At 44.2% G+C, this 22,783-nt stretch overlaps 1 protein-coding gene and 1 non-coding gene across 4 annotated transcripts in view; one reads left to right on the top strand and one right to left on the bottom strand.

The window, feature by feature from the left end:
• Nucleotides 1-2,692: 2,692 nt before the first annotated feature.
• On the bottom strand, nt 2,693-2,857 carry LOC143115655 (U1 spliceosomal RNA). The gene has a single exon (XR_012985259.1). It is a non-coding gene; the product is annotated as a U1 spliceosomal RNA (small nuclear RNA).
• Nucleotides 2,858-7,221: 4,364 nt separating this feature from the next.
• Nucleotides 7,222-22,783, top strand: part of ccdc187 (coiled-coil domain containing 187) — a 35,025-nt gene continuing 19,463 nt past the window's right edge. The window contains exons 1-5 of one of the 3 annotated variants that reach the window (XM_076276205.1): nt 7,222-7,371; nt 8,576-8,727; nt 19,966-20,028; nt 20,168-20,285; nt 21,167-21,257. In XM_076276205.1, coding sequence (XP_076132320.1) covers nt 8,679-8,727; nt 19,966-20,028; nt 20,168-20,285; nt 21,167-21,257 — 321 coding nt within the window. In that variant the 5' untranslated portion in view covers nt 7,222-7,371; nt 8,576-8,678. Of the gene's footprint in view, nt 7,372-7,522; nt 7,793-7,986; nt 8,169-8,575; nt 8,728-19,965; nt 20,029-20,167; nt 20,286-21,166; nt 21,258-22,783 lie in introns of those variants that run through there. The other 2 variants (XM_076276203.1, XM_076276204.1) reach the window with 2 other exon arrangements.

Here is a 22,783-nt window from a genome sequence, read left to right as displayed (position 1 = left end):
CACACACACACACACACACACACACACACACACACACAGGGGAGACGGATTGAGGGTAACAACCACAAACACAAGGAGATTTACAAAATCACATGAATGCACACACAAACACATACATACACACACACTCTCTTACACACACACACACACACACACACACACACACACACACACACACACACACACACACACACACAAGATATACAACAATACTTCTCCTTTAAAGTAATATACTGCTTTAATAACAATCTACACATTAATAAAAATCTACACATCATAAAATACTAAACTAATTTATACAATTTGATGTGAGCCCCTTCATAGTAAAACCATTGATGCACCGGTTGATTTCATTTACTGCTGTACTTCCGCGCACCCAGTTAATCTCACAGCTCTACTCCTGTTAGCTTTTAGCATTGTTGAGAGCGGTGGGGCCTGTGGCTCGGCCGGTAGGAGAGGAGGCAGCGCTGGTGGCTGGCGGCTACCCAGGGGATAACGGGGGATTGTTTGAAGGTGAGCAGATGGACAAGAGGGACCTGCCACGCCTGGGGGTCTCCATCTTCCGCTCCAATCCATCGAGAGTCACCAACAGTAAGACGTAAGTGCCAGACCCTTTTACCGTAATCAGTCAGCACATGTACAGTGGTTACATTTAGGATCAGTGGACAGAGGAACACACTGATGTACTGCTATTTTGCCTCTTGGGAATTAAAGGTGTTAACCAAAGGATAATCATGATGTTCTATTTCCACTATGCTCACACTTTTAAGAGGAAGCATGACTTTCAGCTATATGTAGTTTACTGGTTTACTGATTATTCGAGTAGCTGTCATAAAAACCATTCAACCTAGGCTTTATTCTCTCTCTCTCTCTGTGTGTGTCTCTCTCTCTTTTACACTGACGTTGAGCAGGTATAAGGACACAGGAAAATGTCGCACCTCCTACATGCATGAGAGAGGGGCTGGAATCCAGGGTTGAAAATCCACATCATTGTCTGACACATGTGTCAGATAAAAATGCTATATTTAAAATCTATTTTCAGTACTGGGTATTTATATGTTCAGTTCTCTGTGAGATTTTTCTAAAATCTTCACAATGCTATGTATGTAAGCCCCGTGATGTAAATAAAGCTCTGCTCTGTCCTAGATCTTCCTGTTTTATTGTCATATTTTGTACACAACTAAATGGGTCCTATTGTGAGTATTCCCCAGTATATATGTGGTAGAATAATGTAAACAGTAGAATAACAAACTGGAAAAAACAATAGACATATTATAGATGTACAAAAAATACATTTCCTCCACACTCCTCCAGCCATTTGTCTGATTGTTTATCAGTGAAATAATTGAAGGAAACAGAAATTGACTGAGATGTGATTTTTCTAAATATATGGATTTATTGTTTTGATCATAACATCCATGGTGATCTCCATAGAATATGTAACATAAAACGTTTGTGGACATTCTGCAATAATGGTTGATATATAAAAATACCAATATACAATGCCACATTTAGTGTATGTGTGTGTGTGTGTGTGTATAAGGTTGCATGTGTGTTTGAGGTGTGTGTGTGTGTGTGTGTGTGTGTGTGTGTGTGTGTGTGTGTGTGTGTGTGTGTGCGTCTGTGTGTGTTTGTTTGTCTGCAGGTTGTGGGATGAAGAGAGAGTGCATGCATACAGTTATTCTCGGAAGAAGAAGCCCCGTGTCAGCTGAACATTGTGTACAGTAGCTGTCGCTGCACCTGGTCACGTCCCCACAGTCTCAAACACAGTACTTCCAGAAGCAATCAGAACTCCTCTTTCTATATCCTCTCCACCCACTGTAGGGACGATAGTGCCGCTGTTTTGCCAGGAGTACCTGATTTATCCGGAGAAGTGCCGAGAGAGGAGCAGTGAAATTAACAGTTCATCATTATTAAATGGTCAGTTAATGAACAGTTCAGCATTATTAAATGGTCAGTTAATGAACTGTTCATCATTATTTAATGGTCAGTTAATAAACTGTTCATCATTACTCTGTATGGTGAATATATAAACAAGTGGTTCATCATTCATTACAATAAAGGAGTCCCTGTGGCCCCCGGGCCGAATCCGGTCCGCCAAGCGCATTAATCCAGCCCGTCGAGCATTTAATTAGGTTATCAGGCTGCTCGCTATTTTTTTCCTGCGATAGAGGCTATGTTGATTAGCTTTACTGCAAACTGCTTTTTACTCTTCTTAGAGAATGTTTACAATGTCAATGTCAAAACATCATGTTACACTGCAGCAGATCTAACTTATACGTTAACGTTACGTTATGCTATTCCATTTAATTGGGAATTCGTCTGAGTGCTCACTAGAGGGAGAGAGAGCGGCAGATTCCAGCTGGCTTGTCATTGTTGATAATTGATATCTCCTTCTTATAAGTATAGTATAATATATACACCCTGTTTTGATCCTGTGAGGGAAATTTGGTCTCTGCATTTATCCCAATCCGAAAATTAGTGAAACACACTCAGCACACAGTGAACACACAATGAGGTGAAGTACACACTAATCCCGACGCAGTGAGCTGCCTGCTACAGTGGCGCTCCGGGAGCAGTGAGTGGTTAGGTGCCTTGCTCAAGGGCACTTCTGCCGTTCCTACTGGTCGGTGTTCGAACCAGCAACCCTCTGGTTACAAGTCCGAAGCGCTAACCAGTAGGCCACGAAAATCAGGGGAAAGCGCAAACACAGTCCCCCACTACCAGAAATTTTGCAGTCGAGATTCCAACATTTGAGGAATTCGCAGGGGTCAGCATGACCGGCTGTGCAATGGCCGAGCCTCGCCCTGGGCAAACAACCTTTTTGACCATTGTATCTCCCCTGCCAGGTAAGTATGTTATAAGAAACTTTTAAAAGGAAATCATGAAAGCAACAGTAGTTTCCACTACTGACCATTTGTCACCTGTAAGGGCACAGCCATAGGCACAGCACAAGCCATAGCGGAGCGGAGCTGGCAGAAGATTGAGAATGAACTAAACGTGAATTGTTCTTAAAGTGACAGTGCATGTATACTCACAGGGGCACCGCTGGAAGGGGCGAGGGGCGAATCGAAGGGCCCAGCACTGACAGGGGCCACCCAGAAAGCCCCCCCCCCCCCAGAAAGCCTCCCCCTATTACTATTTATTATTGGGGGGCCCAGAATTATTGTCTGTCATAGGGCCCACATTTTCAAGCAGCTCCCCTGCACACTCATTATGTGTGTTATATTTGACAAAGGACAACGGATCTCACCTGTCTCAGGGCCTCTCTAGGGACTAGTCCAGCTGCTGTGAGACCTAAGAAAGACACAGGTTAATGTCTCTGATTCCTGACTCTTTAGTCCTTACAGCACAGGCATCCTCAAAGACTTAAATCTCAGTCATGTTTAACAATTTGTCCAGTCCTCTGTTCAGGATTAAGCCTAATAATACATACAGTACACTGTAGTTCACCTGTCCTATAATGTCATGTCACCTTGGCTTTGACATTAGCTAATCTAGACATTAGCTACTACACAGTACACAGTAGCTTGATTTGTATTTGTTGCTAAGATGCAAGATTAATGACTAGATGACTACATTTCTCAGAGACTGTTTCTCAGATGACTCAGAGACTGATAATTTTCATTTGTATACATCTCCTGGGAGATAGACAGTTGCAGTTTTGTGATGACATTTGGATCAAGATAACGTAATGTGAAACATCTGAGTCATAAGTGTGTTTACCGTTGGTGTTGAACAGTGGGGAGAGGTCAAGCGCAGAGCCTCTGGAGTCAGACAGAGACATCTCCTCTGGGGTAGTCATGCCGTCCTCCTCCATCAATACTGAGGGAAGTTGCACAAACAGTAAGGCCACTGCCCTGCCCACTCACACAGTGATCACAGACTTTTTAGGGACACTTTACGGTAAGGGTACATGAATCATCATGAATTCATGCATGAATTAATTCATGAATTATGCATTAGGCTTACTTAATTCCGTTATATCTTATGAATCATCAGGAATTGACATGCGTTCATAGTCTATCATGAGTTCATAGTCTATCTATCTATCTTCTTTCCCACTGTTGCCATAGTGTTTGCCCAGAGGTCAGAGGGAGGTCAGGCTATGGGCTGTGTAAAGCTCAAATTCAGTTGCTATTATAGTACTGAATAAATAAAATAGATTTCTTTCTGAGGCTGATGTTCATTCAGTAGTGAAAAGTTAAAACACCACCCCCACCCCCCTAACCCCCACCAAATGTGCATAGAACAGAATCTCATCCTACACAGATCACCAATATCTGAGTGTTTTGAAAGTAACGTCATTAATTCAGAGGTAGGGCTGTCAATCGATTAAACAAAATGTATTGAATTAATTACATACTCTGTGATTAATTAATCTAAATTATTCGCATATAATTTTTACTGTGAAAGTATTTTAAATATTTAAATTCAAACGAATCATTGAATAATCAGCATATAGTGACATTAAAGTTCAAAAAATATTTTATTATTATTTTCACTGTTCAAATAATGGCCATAATAATCTATGATATGACCTAATATGCTGAGGAAATAAATTCAAAAGTGCTTCGGGAGGAAGGTTTTTTTCACATACAAGGCATTTCAGGCCACAGATATGGGGACACAATGAAAATAAATTAACACTCCCCTCAACTATTTCTTTGCATTGATGTGCGACTTTAGAGTTGACGAACTGCGGTGATATGCAAATTCCTTGCTGCAGACATTGCAGAGGACTCTATTTTAATAAACACTATATTTTTATCAACACCATCAGGCCGTTTTTAAAAGTAAATGTTCTAATCAATGATCTAGGCGGCACATTTTCTTCTCTCTCCTTCATTTTACAGTTAAATGGTTACTGACTAGAACGGCTGGGGGTCAAAGGTCATACGGAATCGATTAATCTGCACTATTTTTTTTAATCAGTTATTTTTTCAGATTAATTAATCGAAATTAATCAGTTATTTTGACAGCCCTATTCAGAGGTAATTTGTAGACCAACACACACACACACCATATGAAGCCCTGTGAAAGTGGTACTCACCAGGCCCGGCGTAAGGCATCTCGGCTGAGTCTGAGACAGGGTGGCCAGTCAGGGTCCCAGTGCTGACCAGCAGCAAGGCACAGGACAGGAGGAGGTTCCCGATCATTTTTGCACAGTGGAGGGGGGAGAGAGAGACAAAATGGCTGCAGGTCACACCCTGGCTGTGGGGAGTCTTCGATGTCTCTCCTGGCCCTGTCTCTAGGGATTATATACCCCTGTGTGGCGTGGCGTGACATGGTTTTGTGCGTAGTGGACGTTTCATAGGGGCCCTGCAATGGTGTCACCTCACCCCTCACTCCGCCATTCATAAATGTGTATCATGCATAAATCACAGATGCTGGTAAAACCAACAAATAGACAGCACAATAAAAATGCAAACATGAGACACATGCTTCTCCATTTGACAGGGAGATTTAACGGTGTTGACCGCCATTAGCTTATTTTTGCTTCTGCTTTTACTACTTGAGTTCAGGTGTGCAGACGGGCCCTTCATCAACGCCTGTGTGAGTAATAGGCAAAAGAAGACCCCTGGACCAATTTTCTGAACAACATCTTTAATCTTTCCACTGTTCTCAATCTTGGTGATAGATTTAACATTTAGGGAATGTGTTGTTTGTGCTGTTTACTTTTCAGTGTGCAGGCCTTGAGAGGCCATATTAGCATACATTTGGGGCTCAAATAGACAATATGTCAGGTAATAGATCTTTTTTTTTTCTGGAACGGCAAACATCGGAAACATCTAACAGCGTCTTACTCCAACTCTAGCATGGCTGTGCAGAATTAGTTTGTGTAATTGCCTGGATGAGGTAGAATTTACTGGGCTAGGGCGATTGAGGGCAGTCGCGTCAATTCAAGCTCATAAATATCAGGAGCCTGCCGCTTGGCATTTGTTGATGGAGTTTAAAATAGGTCAGATGTCTGTATGTGAATCAGCTTGATTGATGAACTCATCATCTCCAAGCCTTGTTCCCAACCAAATGATGTATCGACGGTCTCTGTTTTTTCTTACAATAGCCATAAACATATTTATGTGCACTGGCAGAGTGGACTAAGACAGGGAGGCTGCCACTGATTAACTGTTCTGTTTAAAAGACCAAGGCAGACAGCATACAAATGACTCACTCGGGCACCTTATGAGACAAAGGCTTGTTCAGATTGTTTTTGTTTGTGTTTCATTTTGACTTGACCTCTGAATCAGTTTCCTTTTTAACTAAATGAGGAGAATGAGACAGTTTGTTTTAGAAGACCACAGAAATGGTTTCAAGGTCTAGTATGTTTTAACTTTTATCTGTCCTATTGCAGTGTTTCAGTCAGTGACATCGAAGCAATATTGTAAACAGACCAAGACTGTTCAATGGAAATAATTAAGCTGAACCTGACAACAAAGGGAAGAGGCTTTTGTATGTAGGCCATAAAGTTTGACATTGGGCCTGCGGTGAATTCTGTGGCATATTAGAGGTAATTTGGTAGTAATCAAATATGTTGCTTCACTGATCATCCCTCAGTAAGCACCACACATTAAGGTCAATCAACTAGATCACATATCTTTGTATTGGCAGCTCCTCATGTGCTGCCAACACATAATAGGTTATTCAATTTCAGACTACACTGCTATCCAGTAATGCTTTACTCCAGCAGGTGGCAGAAAAGGACAAAATACATGAGGTGCGAGTGCTGTGAAGACAACTAGTGGGCCTCCACATTGAGTATTTAAGGGGCCAAATGTGCATAAAAATGCTTCCAGACAGAGAAATAATTGTAAAAATGTAAAGACTAAGGACACACCTGAAAATCATATCAAATAATGTTTGATAATAAAGTCATATAGTTGTAACAGTCAAATAATAAAATCTCATAAATTAACACATTAATAACATACCCAGAAGTAAAATCAACAATAACACTACAGTAGTACTGATGCAACTGCCACTACTACTATAGGCTACTACTACTCAAATAATAAAAGAATAAAATAATAAGTCAAATAATAAAGTCACATAGTTATAAATTAACACTTTAATAACCCAGAAGTAGTTGCCTATGCAGCAATGATAACAGAAGTACTGCTGCTGCTACTGCTGTTAATAGACTAGGCTACTACTATTACCAGGCTACGGCTACTACTAATAATAATAATAATGATAAAACAATTGATGGTGTTGTTATTGTTAATATTATGTTTCATCCATGATTTTATTCACCCTGCAATAGCCACATAGCCTAATTTCAAGTCCCAAAGCCTCACTGCCAACAGAGCACATCCAGCCTTCAGACCTCTCACAGGCTTGTGGCGCTTCTTGGCAAATTAACTACAGCTAGTAAGTAGACAATCTTATATGCATAAAACAGTGTTTCTATTCAATGATATCAAATGATGTATTTAATGATTAACACTTGAACAACCTCTTGGAAAACGACAAGGCTCCCAATTAGTGTGACGCAAGAGTATAGACGAAGTTTGTCCGTGCGGGCTTCCATTGTCCAAGTCTGTCGGCTTTGTTCATTGACAAAAGTTAGGGATGTCTTATTCCAAGACGGGCGTCTGATATTACTCTACTGGTTAAGTGGCAAACGGTGGCAACATGTATGTAGAGGGAAACGTTTTTTTAACAGTTTGACGCCTTTTAAATTGAACGTATAGTCTAGTCTGGCCGTGAAAAGGATTTGGCGACGCTGCTCTTAGGAACAACCGAGGGACACATTTGGGATATTGAATTCGTTGGAAGGTTTTGGTGTTAGGTAAGTTGTGTGTAATTTCTCTATGCATAACATTCGTGTTGTGTTTTCACCCTGCAGACTTGGTTATCGCCGCATATTTATAACAAGAGACAAATGGGAGTAGGGAATTGCCACCAGCACTATGGATTCGCTTGGAACGCGGAACTAGTTGTTGCTGCTGGGTTAGTCACAGAGCGACTCATCTCGGTAAACATTTGTGAAGTTAATCATCACTGAGTCAACTTGTTAGAAGGCTTGACTTATCAAATGAGCTTTTGTTGACGGTTTTGGTATCAATCGTTGGATACTAATCTTGAAAGGGAAAGCAGCCTACGTTGCCAAAATTCACTCTGAAACTCAGGTGTTTCGAATTGTGAACGCACGTGCACACGCACAGGTAGGCTAATTATGCAACACGAATAGGCTATTTGTAACATTAACCTGCTCAACTCACAATTTTAGATTGCAGTATTTGTGGCAATTTTATCCTAAGACTGATAAAAAAAAGCCCTAATCACTTTTACCAAACAATGGTAATGTTATTCCCAGCGTTATTGCCTTGTCATTTTTCTGGCGAGCTATTTGAAACCACCTGTCACCTCAATAGTCACCCAACACCACGCTGTAAAAATATGTCGAATTGCTTTGATGTATGTATATGCCCCAGAGGATTAGTGTGAATACTGATGGCATTCTTTGAAAGCGTTTCGTGCACACTCTCTTGTAGAGAGACAGGCAGAGTGCCTCCTCCGCTCGATTTTTTAGAAATGTAATCCTGTTCTTCTCTACCCACTCTCTCTCCAGCGCTCTCTTCCCTGGCATAGAAGCCGGAGCCGCAGCCTAGAGTTGTCGGAGCCGTGGGTGCAATGAGGATCTGAGCGCTGCCTGCCTGCCTGTCAGGACCGCCATGGCGGAGCTCGAGATAGATCAATCCAACCTGCCTCGGGTCGAAGAGGGTAAGTCTTGGCCACAGCTGTCATTGTCAGCTCTCCAGGAAGGCTAATGTTATTATGTGGTGTGAGTTTTATTCTAGTGCATTCTCAGCAAGTTCTGTTCTTGTGTGAGATGGCATGGGGAATGTTTAGTGTAAGTTGCACCAGGTTACTCTTCGCTTCTGGTGTGTTGAGGTATTTTGTCATTGTGCATGTGCAACTATAAAGTTTGCCACTTGCTTGACTGTTTGTATGCCTTTCTCAGCACTATTCTTGAGACTGTCCCTTGGTCTAGGATGGGTGGCAAGTTGTTGTTTTGGTAAAACAAATGAGCAGACTAGTCTGAGCTGACTAATGAGCTGACTAATGCATGCAGGGTGGGGTGGTGACTGCCATCTCATCTAGATCTCTCTCTCTCTCTCTGTCTCACTGGATGCACTGCAGAGTCTGGATGGCTGTGATAAGACCTCAGACTCATGATTGCCATTCCAGATGCCTTCCATATTCAATTTCAGGAAGGGTGATCACTTACCAAATGAAGGCTCTGGAATCCTTATCGCCTAGACCAGTGTTTCTCAAACTTTTCAGACCAAGGACCACTTAACCAATAAATGAAAACCTCACAGATTAAAAACAAAAAAGAGTAGACCTACTTCAACAGTATAATACACAATAGGCCTACTCACTGAACCACCATGCTTGTTGTCTTTGCACCTTGCTTAGTGTCAGAGGATTCAAATGATTTAAACTGTCATACAATACAACTCGCACACAATGGCAGTGTTGCAGAACTGTTTGGATTCACATACAAGTTGGCTTAATATTGCAAACAACTCATCTATATTATATTTTACCATGTCTTGCTCATGGACCACTTGGGATAGCTTGCGGACCACACTTTGAGAAACACTGGCCCAGACGGTACTTCCCGTCAATGAAATGCCATGCTCGATACCTCAAGGCGGTGGTTGGCATTTCCATGTGGATTAGCAGACCATAAGTGGCATGACTGTATAATAGTTCTTAAGCTGCAGTGTGTGACTAAACCTTACTTTTGTGACTGTGTTATTCTTGTGACTGTCTGTGCAGTGTTTCCCACAGAATCGAATTCTATTTGTGGTGGTAGGTTTGCAGAATTAACTTGAATGCAACAGTTTTTAACAAATTAGCGCAGCATGGTTATGATGCTAACCAAATTTAAGCACAAATTAGCACAACCTGGAAAATCATTGTGTGGTGGTCAATGTTGATATTGTGGTGGGCCGCCACAAATAAGTCAATGTATGGGAAACACTGCTGTGACTGTAATCTAGGCCTACTGGTGCAGTGTTGCCACATGGAGATAGATGTTGCGGTAGGTGCTGGGATTTAGGGCACAGAGCTTGACTCTGCATTTCTCTCGTGGGGCAATAAATGACGGTCAGTGGGGTGGGGGTTCCCCTCACTGACCCTCTTTCCCAGCACAATGAGTTCATTGTGTGTGAGTTTCATTTTTACGCTTAAACAAGCAGTGGTAAACCAAACAAAGCCGCCATTGGACATCAATGAGCTGGAATCTGCACGTCCCCCAATGTAATTGGTGTACATACAGGAGGGCTACAGAGTAAGGCCCCCACCTAACCCTACTTTTTTCACTGCAGGTATTTTAATTAAATAGTCAATCCCTCAATATGGCTGCTCCCTTAAGTTCAAGGGTAGTCTCAGATTGTTTATGTAGTCCTACACTGGTTATTTGTACGAAGAAGCATAGACTTCCCATTCCCACACATTTTCTTTCTCTCTCTCTCTCTCTCTCTCTCTCTCTCTCTCTCTCTCTCTCTCTCTCTCTCTCTCTCTCTCTCTCTCTCTCTCTCTCTCTCTCTCTCTCTCTCTCTCTCTCTCTCTCATATATCCGGGTCTTGCCTTTAAAGACCCCAAGCCAAGTAAGCTCTCTTTGTTTTCACTCCATTGCTTATCAGTTCCTGTGTTTTTTTTTTTTTTTTTTTTTTTTCTTTGTTTTCTTTTTCATGGACAACTCTCCTGATCTAGCCTGACAGACCCCAGCCCCCCTCCCCACACCCACACACACACACAAACACAATCCTTTCTTCCCGTCCTCATGTCTCTCCCCCAGTCCCTGAGGAGTCGGCTGGGGCTTCATCATGCCCTCTCCCCTCTGACATCCTCACACACTGACACAGCTGACCCAGGGAAAAGGACTCTCACCAGGCCAGACAGCTATTTATAGCAGGAGCCCTGGAGCGGAGTGACCCAGGCTATACTTTAAGGTGAGGCAGAGATGGATCAGCCATGGTTAGACGATGGGGTAGAGTCAGACCTATAAATAGGCGCTCTGTTGCTTTTTGAATTTCTCCCTGCTACAAACACCCACTCTCTCTTCCTGATCCTTTTGGATAATTTGGTTATGTTGTCACTTGTCCAAGGGTACATACGGAAACACTTAACAGACATGTCATATTTGGAACTCTTCCCTTTGCTTCCCTCTCTTTCTGTCCTCATGACTGTGTGTGCTCTCTCTGTGCAGCTCATACCTTTTTCTCTTGAGAATGCGGTTTTCCTTTGACTTTTTTTTTCTTTCATTCTCCGTGTCTTGGATAGCATACCCTATACCTTTTTCCTTTTTGATACTTTTCTTTATTTATTTTCTTTCTTTTCTGTCTGTCTTTCGTTTGTTCTTTCTTTCATTTTTTCGTTATTGTCTTTGTTTTGTTCTTTCGTTCTTGTCTTTCTTTTGTTTCGTTTCATTATTTCTGTCTGTCTGTCTTTTGTTCTCTCTTTCGTTCTTTCTCCCTTTCTTATGTGCAGTTGCTCCAGACATGACGTGAGTGCAGACTGCCGAGAGTGGGGGGCTGTGCTCTCAGCAGAGGAAGTGATGGAAGGGGAACTGTGTTGTTTTTTCCATGCTGGTCAAGGCCATGTGCTCATGACTGCAGCATGCATGTTTTCCTCCGCTCTGGGCCAACAAAGGAGGAATGTGTGCAGGCCATTCATCTCCTGCCCGAGTCTCCCCACCCCCCAAGCCAATTTTGTCCACCGCAACTATTGGGACCTAATTATAATGTCAGATACACGTCAGAGCTTGACAAAGCTGGAAAAGTCCATTCAGTGTCAGTTTAATGAGCGTGCAGGAACTTGCAGTACTTATGGTGAAATTACCACTTACATTGTGGATGAATTCCAATTGCAGGTCTGATTCTTAATGAGAAACGGTAGCCTTAAGCTGTGCCTGAAGGTTCTCTTAAGCTTTTTTTGTGTGTTGATGTCGCCATCTGCATGTTGGTGGGCTGGGCCTGGGCTGCGTCAAAACAACTGAAAAACCTGTTGGACTCATTTCAGCTCACGCACTCCCCAGCTGCTGCAACTCGAGCAGCAGGCTTTTTTTTTCTCTTCTCGAACTACTGCAGGCTTTTGGAAAGGGAAAGAAAAGTGAGTTTACCTGCCTTATAAGGACGGCACATTAATCCACACACACACACACACACACACACACACACACACAGCCAGCCAGCTAGCCAGCTGAAGTGAGCCAGGGCTAAAACTCTCCCTCTCATCTGCTGCACAGTCTGCCTGGTCCAGATTACGTGTAATCCCACCTGGGGTACGCTAGGCGTGACTGCAGCAGGTCCAGATTACGTGTAATCCCACCTGGGGTGCGCTGGGCCTGACCGCAGCAGGAACAATAGCAGCAGGTGGCTTATCCAGTTAAGGGCTCAGCCAGACTCAGTGGGATTTCCCAGTGTAAGGCGTGTTGGGCTCGAGCTGCACGCCTTTTCCCAAATGCACTCTGTCCATTGGCATGTCTGAACAGAAGCGTGAAAGGATTAAGCCGCGACACTTGACCTGTTTTGAGAAACAATGCTCGGCATGTAAACAAACACGTCGGCAAGGTCAGTCCTGAAACATCAGCACAACATCAGATGTGTCAAGAGTGCCTGCAGCTTATGCCAAATAAGTCAAATAATTGCAACATATGCTAAGAACAAGCTAAGGCTGGCTGCTTTGAGTCCGCATCAACGGGGCCTAAGCATTTGTTAGCCTAGGCATTTGTCAGTAAAGCCTTTATATATCCATAGTAGTATAATAGTATTTCTGATATGTTGCTGATTGGATCATAAACGGCCACAGCAACAAAGGGGAATGACTGACTCTTCTCTAATAACTGTGTTACATGTTATTTTCTGTATTTCTGATATGTTGCTGATTGGATCATAAACCCTGTTATGTGTTAAGAACGAGGTAAGACGTGTGGAAATGGTAGCAAGGCACATGAGGTATAATGTATAGTGGCTCTAGACCTTGTAGTGCTCCTAGAGTGGGGGGTGGTGGTCACAGATGGACTAAGTTGGCAGCCAGAAGGGAGTTAATTAGCAGGGTGTCAGACGAGTTGCTGAAGGCCTCACATACAAACTAACATACACACAAAACACACACACATACACACACACACACAAACACACACACACTATGCACATCCATCTCTCAGAGCTGCAGATTCTCCCTTGGCTGTTTACAGACTCAAAGACAAAGGCAGCAGCACATCTTCAATGGTGCACAGTGCTCTGGCTCCACTTGTGCAAAAGCTGCTCTAAAAGGCTCATTGTTGGAGATCAGTAGGGCAGGTACGGAAAGGGAAGGTCTGTGTGTGTCTGTGTATATCTGTGTCTGTGTGTGTCTGTGTATATCTGTGTCTGTGTGTGTGTGTGTATATCTGTGTCTGTGTGTGTCTGTGTATATCTGTGTCTGTGTGTGTCTGTGTATATCTGTGTCTGTGTGTGTCTGTGTATATCTGTGTCTGTGTGTGTGTGTGTGTATATCTGTGTCTGTGTGTGTCTGTGTATATCTGTGTCTGTGTGTGTGTGTGTATATCTGTGTCTGTGTGTGTGTGTGTGTGTCTGTGTCTGTGTGTGTCTGTGTATATCTGTGTCTGTGTGTGTGTGTGTATATCTGTGTCTGTGTGTGTGTGTGTATATCTGTGTCTGTGTGTGTGTGTGAACCGTCTTTGTTTTTGTCTTTGGGGGGGGACCGTGAACACACAGAGCCCTTTTTGTGCCTTCACTGAAGAGGGCAAACCTCAAGGGATGGGACCTGTTCTAACCCCCTAACTGAAGATGACTTCTGTTTAGATTGGGACGTGTGTGTGTGTGTGTGTGTGTGTGGAGAGCATTGTACTAGGTACTAACTAAGACTAGGTACACAATAGCAGAGGTCAAATTCAGGAAAGTATTGCAACATTCCTGCTAACTCGATTTGAACGTGATCATTGCTTTGAACCTCTGTGACTCAGACAATTTCCAGGAACGCACATTAAATCATGTGCCTCCAGCTTATTACTGTTAGATTCATTTCATGGCATCTGGATTTAAAAGGCTTTACCCATGGGAGCGGCAGGCAACAGTAATACGAGACAAAGGTGTGTGTGTGTGTGTGTGTGTGTGTGTGTGTGTGTGGACTAATGTGTAAAATTACTCAAAGTTGGATGTACGGTAAACAGCAAGGGAAAATTACTTGGATGTAAACAGCAAGGGGAAATTGCTCAAAGTTGGATGTCAATTGTAAATAGCGCATTCCCAAGTCATTAGTAGTGTTTTTCTACGAACAATGTGGTCATCACTTGTCATGACATTCAGTTTAGGGTTGTACTTGAATTATCTTGAATTCATGCATGTAAGACTTCTAGAATTATTAGGAGAATATACAAGAATTCATTTTATCTCATGCATGAATATCATCATTAACTAAGCATTAGCTTCCCATGAGCTTCCCACCCTCTGCAGTGCTTTCCGGTCAGAGGCAGAGCAGTTGCCATACCATACTGTGAGACAGTTTGTGAGGATGCTCTCAATGATGTAGCTGTAAAAGTTCACCAGGATCTGAGGAGACAATTGGACCTTCTTTAGTCTCCTCGGGAAGAAGAGACGCTAGCGAGCTTTCTCGATCAGAGTAGAGGTGTTGAGGGTCCAAGAGAGGTCCTCAGAGATATGGACACCCAGAAACTTGAAGCTGGTGACACGCCCCACCTCAGTCCAGTTGACGAGGATGTAGTCCAAAATCAGCTCAATGTTGAGAGTCAGGTTGTTGTCAGTACACCACATTTGTTAGGTGCTGGACCTCCTCCCTGTAGGCCGTCTCATCATTGTTGCCGATGAGACCAATCACTGTTGTGTTGTCTGCAAACTTGAAAATGGTGTTAGAGCCATGTACAGGTGTACAGTCGTAGGTGAAGAGAGAGTAAAGGAGCGGGCTCAGCATGCAGCCCTGTAGTACGCCGGTGTTCAGGGAGAGGAGGTGTGTTTATCTAACCTAACAGACTGCAGTCTGTTGATTAGGAAATCCAGCATCCAGTTACAGAGGGAGGTATTGATACCCAGTTATTGATACCCAGTTTGGTGATCAGTTCAGATGGGAGGATGGGAATGCTGAACTGAGGACAAGCGGGGGAGAGTGTAATGGGCTGATGCTCTGCAGAGACCACAGCCTTGATGGCCACCTCCTTGTTGCCCCTGTCAAAGTGGCCATAGAAGTGGTTCAGTTAGGCAAGGAGGCATCGGTGGGAGTGGGGGGGGGTTAGTTAGTAGGTTTGTAGTCAGAATTTTTCTTGAAGTGATTCTCAATCCTTAGCTTGTGGTTGTGCTTGGCCTTTTTGATGCCCCTCTTCAGGTTAGCCATGGATGAGCTATAGGCCTGAGCATCACCTGATCAGAAGGTGATGCATATACAGTGCAGCCGGAAACTTTTCAGACCCTTTCAAGGTTTCCACATTTCATTTTGTTTCAGACTCATCTTAAAATGGATTCAATTATTTTTTTTCCTCATCAATCTACACACAATACACCAACACCCCACAAAAAAGCAGGTGTTTGGAGTGTTTTGAAAATGTATAAAAAATAAAAGATTGAAATATTTAATTTACATAAGTATTCAGACCCTTTGTTATGACGCTTGCAATTGAGCTCTGGTGCATCGTACTTCTATCAATGGTCCTTGAGATGCTTCTACAACTTGATTGGAGCCCACCTGTGCCTAAATTAATTCACTGGACATTATTATGATAGCCACACATCTTTTTATATAAGGTTACACAGTTGATGGTGTATGTGAGAGTGAAAACCAAGCCACGAGGTCAAGAGAATTGTCCTTAGACCTGTGAGACAGGGTTGTGTGAAGACACAGATCTGGGGTAGGATACAAGAACATTTCTACAGCATTGAAAGTGGCCAAGAGCACAGTAGCCTCCATCATTCTCAAAATGGAAAAGTTTGGAACAACCAACCAGTCTTCCTTGATCTGGCCGCTCAGCCAAACTGAGTAATCTTGGACGAAGGGCCTTGGTCAGACATGTAACCAAGAACCCAATGGTCACTATGAATGACATCCAGAGTCTCCTTTCAGAGGATGAGAGAAGCGTAAAGAAGGACAAACATCAGTGCAGCTCAGTGTCTGGTTTCTTCCACACACACCGTTGGGAATTGTGGCCAAATAGTTCAGTCTTCGTTTCATCAGACCAGATGATTTTACTTCTCATGCTCTGAGAGTCATTCAGGTGCTTTTTGGGACACTCCTGGCAAACATTGGCTTCCATTTGGCCACTCTATCAAAAAGGCCTGATTGATGGAGTGCTGCACTGATGTTTGTCCTTCTTTACCCTTCTCTCACCAGATTAAACGGGGCTATTGTCTTGATTTGATGCTGATGAGCGAGTATTTGATTTATATTGCCAATAGTGTTGTTCCCATGAGCCTTCTTCCCATGGGGCCAAATCAGATGTTCGTAGGAAGGGGTTTTTAGAGTTTGTGTTCAACTGCAGGGTTGTGTGTTGCACTATTAGTACTATATTTACTATTTAGTGATGAGTCAAGGGGACAATGCCACGTCAGCCACATGCACACACATGCATGCATACACACACACACACACACACAGATGGTTTTTCCATGCCTTTCCTTATGGAAAAGTAAGCCAAGACACTTTTTCCCTTCTTGGCATACGTACAGATTTTCGATTGGAACGAAAAACTGGCTACTGAGCAGGAACATAAAATAATTATGTAGAAAATTCCGTAAAGCAATCCTATTCCCCTGTAGGGTCTCCCTCGCACTTCCACAGAGCTCAAAAAAATCTCTCTCACCCACCACACATCTGGAAGCAATTTGGTGTGTGTGTGTGTGTGTTTTAAAAAGGAGAGAAAGAAGAAATAGTGTGGGTGGGGAATTAATTTAAAGAAAAAGTTTTATGTTTTTGTGTTGTAGAGTTGTGGCTTGTGTATGTGAGAGTGTATACACATACTGAGTATCTGCATATATGAGGTTAAAAGAGGGAATCGGGAATCTGTGTGTGTGTGTGAAAATGTGTGAGACTGTGAGTGAGAGATTTTACTGGATTAATGAGTGTTCAGACTGCACGGGGGGCGCGGGGGGGGGGGGGGGGTGTGTGTAACCCTATACGGGTTCTTGCCTGGAGCAGCAGGTGTGTTCTTTATCCCCCTCTCCCCTCCAGCCCCACCATGCCATGCCAGAATATGTACTGCTCTTGGGGTTGGGGTGTGTTTGTCGGGTGGGGGGGGGGGGGGTTCACAGTCACTAAGTTGGCAGCTGGCAGTGATAGAATTTTCAGGGGGTCAAAAGATCATCTCCCTGCAGACAGACTTGCTGAGGAAGTGGGCCTCACACACAGACTATCACACACACACACAGACTCCAAAGACAGACATGACCTCAGCCCGACTGCAGAGTCTCCTGCTTCTGTACCACCCTGCCTTGAGCACTCTGTATCTTTCATCTGCTCACCGTGGCGCTAGCGCAAAACAAACTCCAAACAGTACCGCTGCACCACCGCTGCCGTAAAAGCCCCCCGTCTGGGGCCCCTGACTGACCAACCGACTGCGCTGCAGAATATAGCCTGTGGCCAGCAGCCCTACAGCGCAGCATCTGGGAGGAGCCCAGCGTGGAGCCGTGCCCAGACCCTGTTTTACTGGCCCTTAACTGGGGACATGGTTGACCACAGGGCCCCTGGGTGCCCAGTCTGGGGCTCGGGCAGTCGGCAGCTGTAGATTGGATTAGAGGGCCTGTTGGCGGGCAGGCTGGCGAGCACTCGCTCCTCTGAGACGCCTCGAGTACCACAGACGAGCTGTAAACTCCCCCGACGTCGGGCGGAGCAGCGCGAGCTCAGAGGGAAAATATAAAGCAGTGTGCCTGTTTTAAGAGCTTCTCTTCTGCAAGGGCTGAGGGTGGTGCAAGAGGAGCTGGATGCTAGTTTTTATTTAGATTGTTTTGAAGTTGAAATGTTGCACATAAATAGCGTTGTTTGAGTAGAAAGGGGCATTTGTTTTTTAGAAATCAAAGCATCATTTTTCATGGTACTGTATACAAAGAGGCTTCACCGATAACAACATGCAAAGTAGACAACACGTGCTTTACAAACAACAGGTCAGTCAAAAGTGACCTCAGAGAATGTATATCATGTTTGCTTTTTACTGGACAGAACATTTTAAATATATGCACAACCTCTGTTAAAATCATCAGGCATCAAGTCCATTAGCACATTCACATTCAGGGACTGTTGCATGACCTCAGAGAATATGTTGTTGCATGTAATTCTGTCCAGCAGTTTTGAACCAATATGCTTGTTTTTGCCAAACGGTGCAACCTCTGTTGAAATCATCAAAGTACATTAGCACATCCACTCTCAGAGAGTGTTGCTTGGAACCCAGTTGTTTGGGCATGTCCTCATGCCCTGTGAAACCACTGTCTGTTGGTATGGGAACAGCGATGGGTTGTTGTGTAGTGTCCCAGCGTGGCCCTCTGGCCTGGTGTTGCGGTGTGACCCAGCAGCCTTCTCCAGCCTAGTGCTCTCACAGCTCCTCTCACCCCATCATTACTTTGTTCCTTGGAAGTCTGGCAGAAGTAGCAGCAGTCTGCGTAGTTTCGTACAGTTTTGACGGAAAGAGACATACTCGCATAACATTCCTTCCACCCTACACTTAAGTTCTCGAGAGGCCATGGTGATGTCCGACGGGGGGAGGGGGGGGGGGGGGGAGGGATTTCTGATAAGTGCTTATATTTGTCAGGGATTTCTCAGGGAGGCCGGGATGCCAGATGCATACGATCATGAGGACTGGCATGCCTTAGGCAGCAGTGTTTTCAACAGTATTCAAAAATCCGCTTTACACACACCAGGTCACCAGAGGACATCCTCCCGTTTGTGTCTGCTGGCTTGGTGAACGTTACTAACGTGATGGAGAGCAACTGCTTGTGAAGGGAAGCTTCTGCTTGAGCTAGGATGTAGGGGCTCACAGACAGGTGCTCACAAACAGTTGAAATTGCCATGTAGAGGTTTACACTTGTGTCTAAACATTATACATTTGATCGGTCCACAATCGTACCAGCCACACACAAGCCAAAAGTTTGCTGGCATTTAAACACCAAAGCACTTTTCCTCTGTCACACGCAATTTGTTTATCCAGCACCGGCGAGTATGTTGCATGATTTTATGAAAGTATGATGTATTGCAACATCAGAAGCAAGTCAAATTTGTAGTTTCTTATGTCTCATTCCATCGAACTATAGTACAGATCCGCTACCCGATCCGGCAAACTTGCATGGTGCGGCTTTAGCCGCTAGAGGGCCGGGAAGCGAATGCAGAAGTGCCGTTTACCCTGTTACGAGTTGATGAACCACTGAAACGATTTTGGAAACATTATTTAAAGGTACAAAAAACGGTTCATAAACATTCTGTCAAATAGCAGTGCATCCTCCACAAGCTCCAGTGTGTTTTTCTATATCCTGTGGCAACAAGTCTGACTGGAACAGTCCACCAGCACCACCAGTGCTGTTTCACAAGCTCAGCATTGAAGGAGGGGGGGGGGGTTGTCTGCCAAACAATATCAGCTGCCCCAATCACACTTCCTCGTATTACACACCCTTAAGTTTTCTCAAAGCTGTGGTTTGCCGGTGGTTTTGATGGATTTGTTTTTCACTGCTGTCTGAACCAACGTCTGTGTGAGTGAGGCCACTGTAATTCATTACCCCCCCACTGAGAGAAGGCCAGTCATCTCTCAACCCCCTGCTGAGGCAAGATGAATGGGAGAGAGGGAGAGATGACGAGATCAGCAATTTCCGTCGCCTTGCTCACCGTTCTTTGATCTGCGGCCTGATGCATGTTGAGGTTTCTGCGACTGGCTTGGAAATACTGCTGCTTTTTAATTTCCATTCTCTCTCTCTCTCTCTCTCTCTCTCTCTCTCTCTCTCTCTCTCCCTCCCTCCCCAGTGTGCCAGTCTTTCGCTGTTCTGGAAGATGGGGCTTTGGCACACAACCTACAAGAGCAGGAAAGTAAGTCCTTACTTTAAGCTGTGCTGAAAATGAGTGGCATATTTATGTCCTTTACGACTTTCTTTGAGCTTTAGCTAAGCTAAGACTCAACATATGTATAACACACATACATACGTGCGTGTGTGTGTGTTGATTGCAGTTGAGCAGTACTACAGTGCCAACGTGCAGAAGAGCCAGCTGGTGCAGAGGGATATCCGGATCGCCCGCCGGCTGCAGGATGAGGAGCGGCACCAGCTGAAGCACCTCTCTCGCCAGCGGTGAGGGGAGGGAAAGCCCATGCACACACACACACACACACACACACACACACACACACACACACACACGTGGGCCCTGGTCACACCGGGCCAAGTCCTCAAAATGATAATGGCACAGATCTAATCAAAATGCTTAGATGCAGATTTTTACATCAGTCCGTGTAATTCTCTGCTGTCTCCACTCGCCAGGGTATAATGAGACACATAAACCAAAGGAAACCAAAGCAAACACCTCAGTGATTTAGAGCTATACACAGTGTTTCCCTCTTCATTTCCTTGACACTCAATCAGTCAGACAGCCCAAATAAGAGTCCGATGAAGAACTGCATATGTAGACGTTTTTCTTTTTCTGTCATTTTGAGTGGTGAGGACTTTTAATCTCAGCCCACACATTTGCCCTTAATCAACCTCTGTCTGTGAACATCAAAGTAAATTCACCCACTCAAGAATGTCCCTGCGTAACCATGCATATGTTAACTAAGCACAATCTCCCTGTTCTGATGGGTCTAAGTGATATGCAATTTATAACCAAACACTGGAATGAGTCATTATGAATAGTATTTGCAGTGATGTTTTCCCTTTGTAGCTCTTAAGGCCTATTCACACCAAGAACGATAACCATAACTATAACGATAAAAGCGTTCACACTGAACAACGATAAACAAAGTCTCTCCTTGTGTTATTGAATGTGACGGTTAAAATTTGATGGGATCTGATTGCTATTACATAGTTTATGTGTGAATGAACGTCGTCATTCATATACAAGAACGATATTTATTTGTAGTTATCGTTATCGTTCTTGGTGTGAATGGGCCTTTATTCTGTGTTTTCTGCCTCTGACAGAAGTGTGAAAAATTCTGTGTGTGTGTGTGTGCTGACAGAGAGGAGCAGGACTCTGAGTATGCATGCATCGTCCAGGAGGAGCTGCAGAGGTGTGCAGAGGAGGCCCGCCGCAGGGAGGAGCAGGACCAGGTACACACACACACACACACACACACACACACAGCCAGCCTCCTGATCCCACTGTGGTTTTAAAGGGGCTTATTGAACCCAGATGAGTTTGCACCGCTTCACCCCGTCATTCCTTTGACGCTCTGCTACATGGAACATTATGGGATTACTTACAAAGAACCAGTGCAGTCTGTTTTACTTCCACAGCTGGAACACCCCCCCCCACACTCACTCACACACACACACACACACACACACAAGCATCAAAGAAGGTCACATAGGCAAAAAGAAACCATTGCTTTAAAATGCACGTCAGACCATTACAATCTCAATGTGCTTCACACCATAAACAACCCCTTTGGTTCCAGTCAGAGTGCTTGGTCATTGTTTTGGCTGCTGGACTCCCTGCTCTTAAAGCACAACTCAGACCAGGATGTTGATGGTTCAGTGCACATGGTTTTGAGACAGGTGATTCATGGCCTAGGCGAGGCAAGGTAAGCACGCTCCTCAGATCTAATCCAGCTGGCCTGCTTAATAAGATCAGTCTATGCCCCGGGAGTGGGGACACATCATTCTGTTTTTTACCTTAATTATTGGGTATGTGGATGATGCACAGTGAGCAATTGCTTAGAGGACTGCTGTTGACTTCATAGTCATTGTTTGTCACTCTTTGCGTGCTTATTGTGTTGTGAGTAAGGACTTGCCTAACCTATTCTCAGGCCCCCCTACTCAAAGTCTTCACACTGTGTCAACACAAAGGCTACTTCTACCAACCACCTTGACTAGGGTAAACCTAGCACACAAGAGAAGTTGTGACCTTTGCCATCTATTTAATACAACACACTGGTAGCAGATTTCCTGTGTGCAAACACCGCTGTCAGCCTGCAGTGGCTCTCAGTGTAGTGGGATTGGCAGAGCAAACTTCCCTTGTATGCTTAAGACAACAGCGTTGACCCTTACAACCACAAGAGAGGCGTGTGTGTGTGTGTGTGTGTGTGTGTGTGTGTGTGTGTGTGTTTGCCCTGCAGCTGTCTGTGCACTGTGCTGCATCTGCCTCCCATCAGCACAGAAGGCTGTGTGTGGCGTTTCAGATGTGGGCATTTTACAGCAGAATCCGTCTCAATGTCTGGGATGGTGTCCTGTTTAACATGCAGGAGATGGCAGGGCTGGCATTTGCAAGTAAAACTTTTCACTTGTCAGCTGTGTGTTTGTCTGCTTTTGTACGTCTTCTCTGCTTGTGTAAATGTCGCGGCTTTGGCGGACGGCCTGGGGAGTCTTCCTGAAGCATGGTTTGAAATCAGGGCTTGCTCATCCATAGAGGAGCGTTTGTGGAGGTCATTTTTTGGGAGAGGAGTGTTTCTGAGATGGGCACGGTGTTGGCTCTCACATCAGAACTAGTAGTTATAGGGCTGGGCAGTACACAACCACTCCTCATCAATTAGATGATGTGGACTCCAGCATGTTTGGACAAATATAGACCGTATCCCTTGAATTTACACAAAAGTGACTCAGATATAGTGTAGTCTTTAGCAGTGAGTCTTTTTTCC

Source organism: Alosa pseudoharengus, unplaced genomic scaffold, assembly GCF_046254945.1.
Source record: "Alosa pseudoharengus isolate Yale_2024_CS ecotype anadromous, Long Island Sound unplaced genomic scaffold, YU_APseudo_1.1 YU_APseudo_1.1_scf_9, whole genome shotgun sequence".
NCBI classification, from domain to species: domain Eukaryota; kingdom Metazoa; phylum Chordata; class Actinopteri; order Clupeiformes; family Clupeidae; genus Alosa; species Alosa pseudoharengus.
The sequence above is the reverse complement of the archived record's forward strand: the minus strand, read 5'-3'. Positions and strand labels throughout refer to the sequence as shown.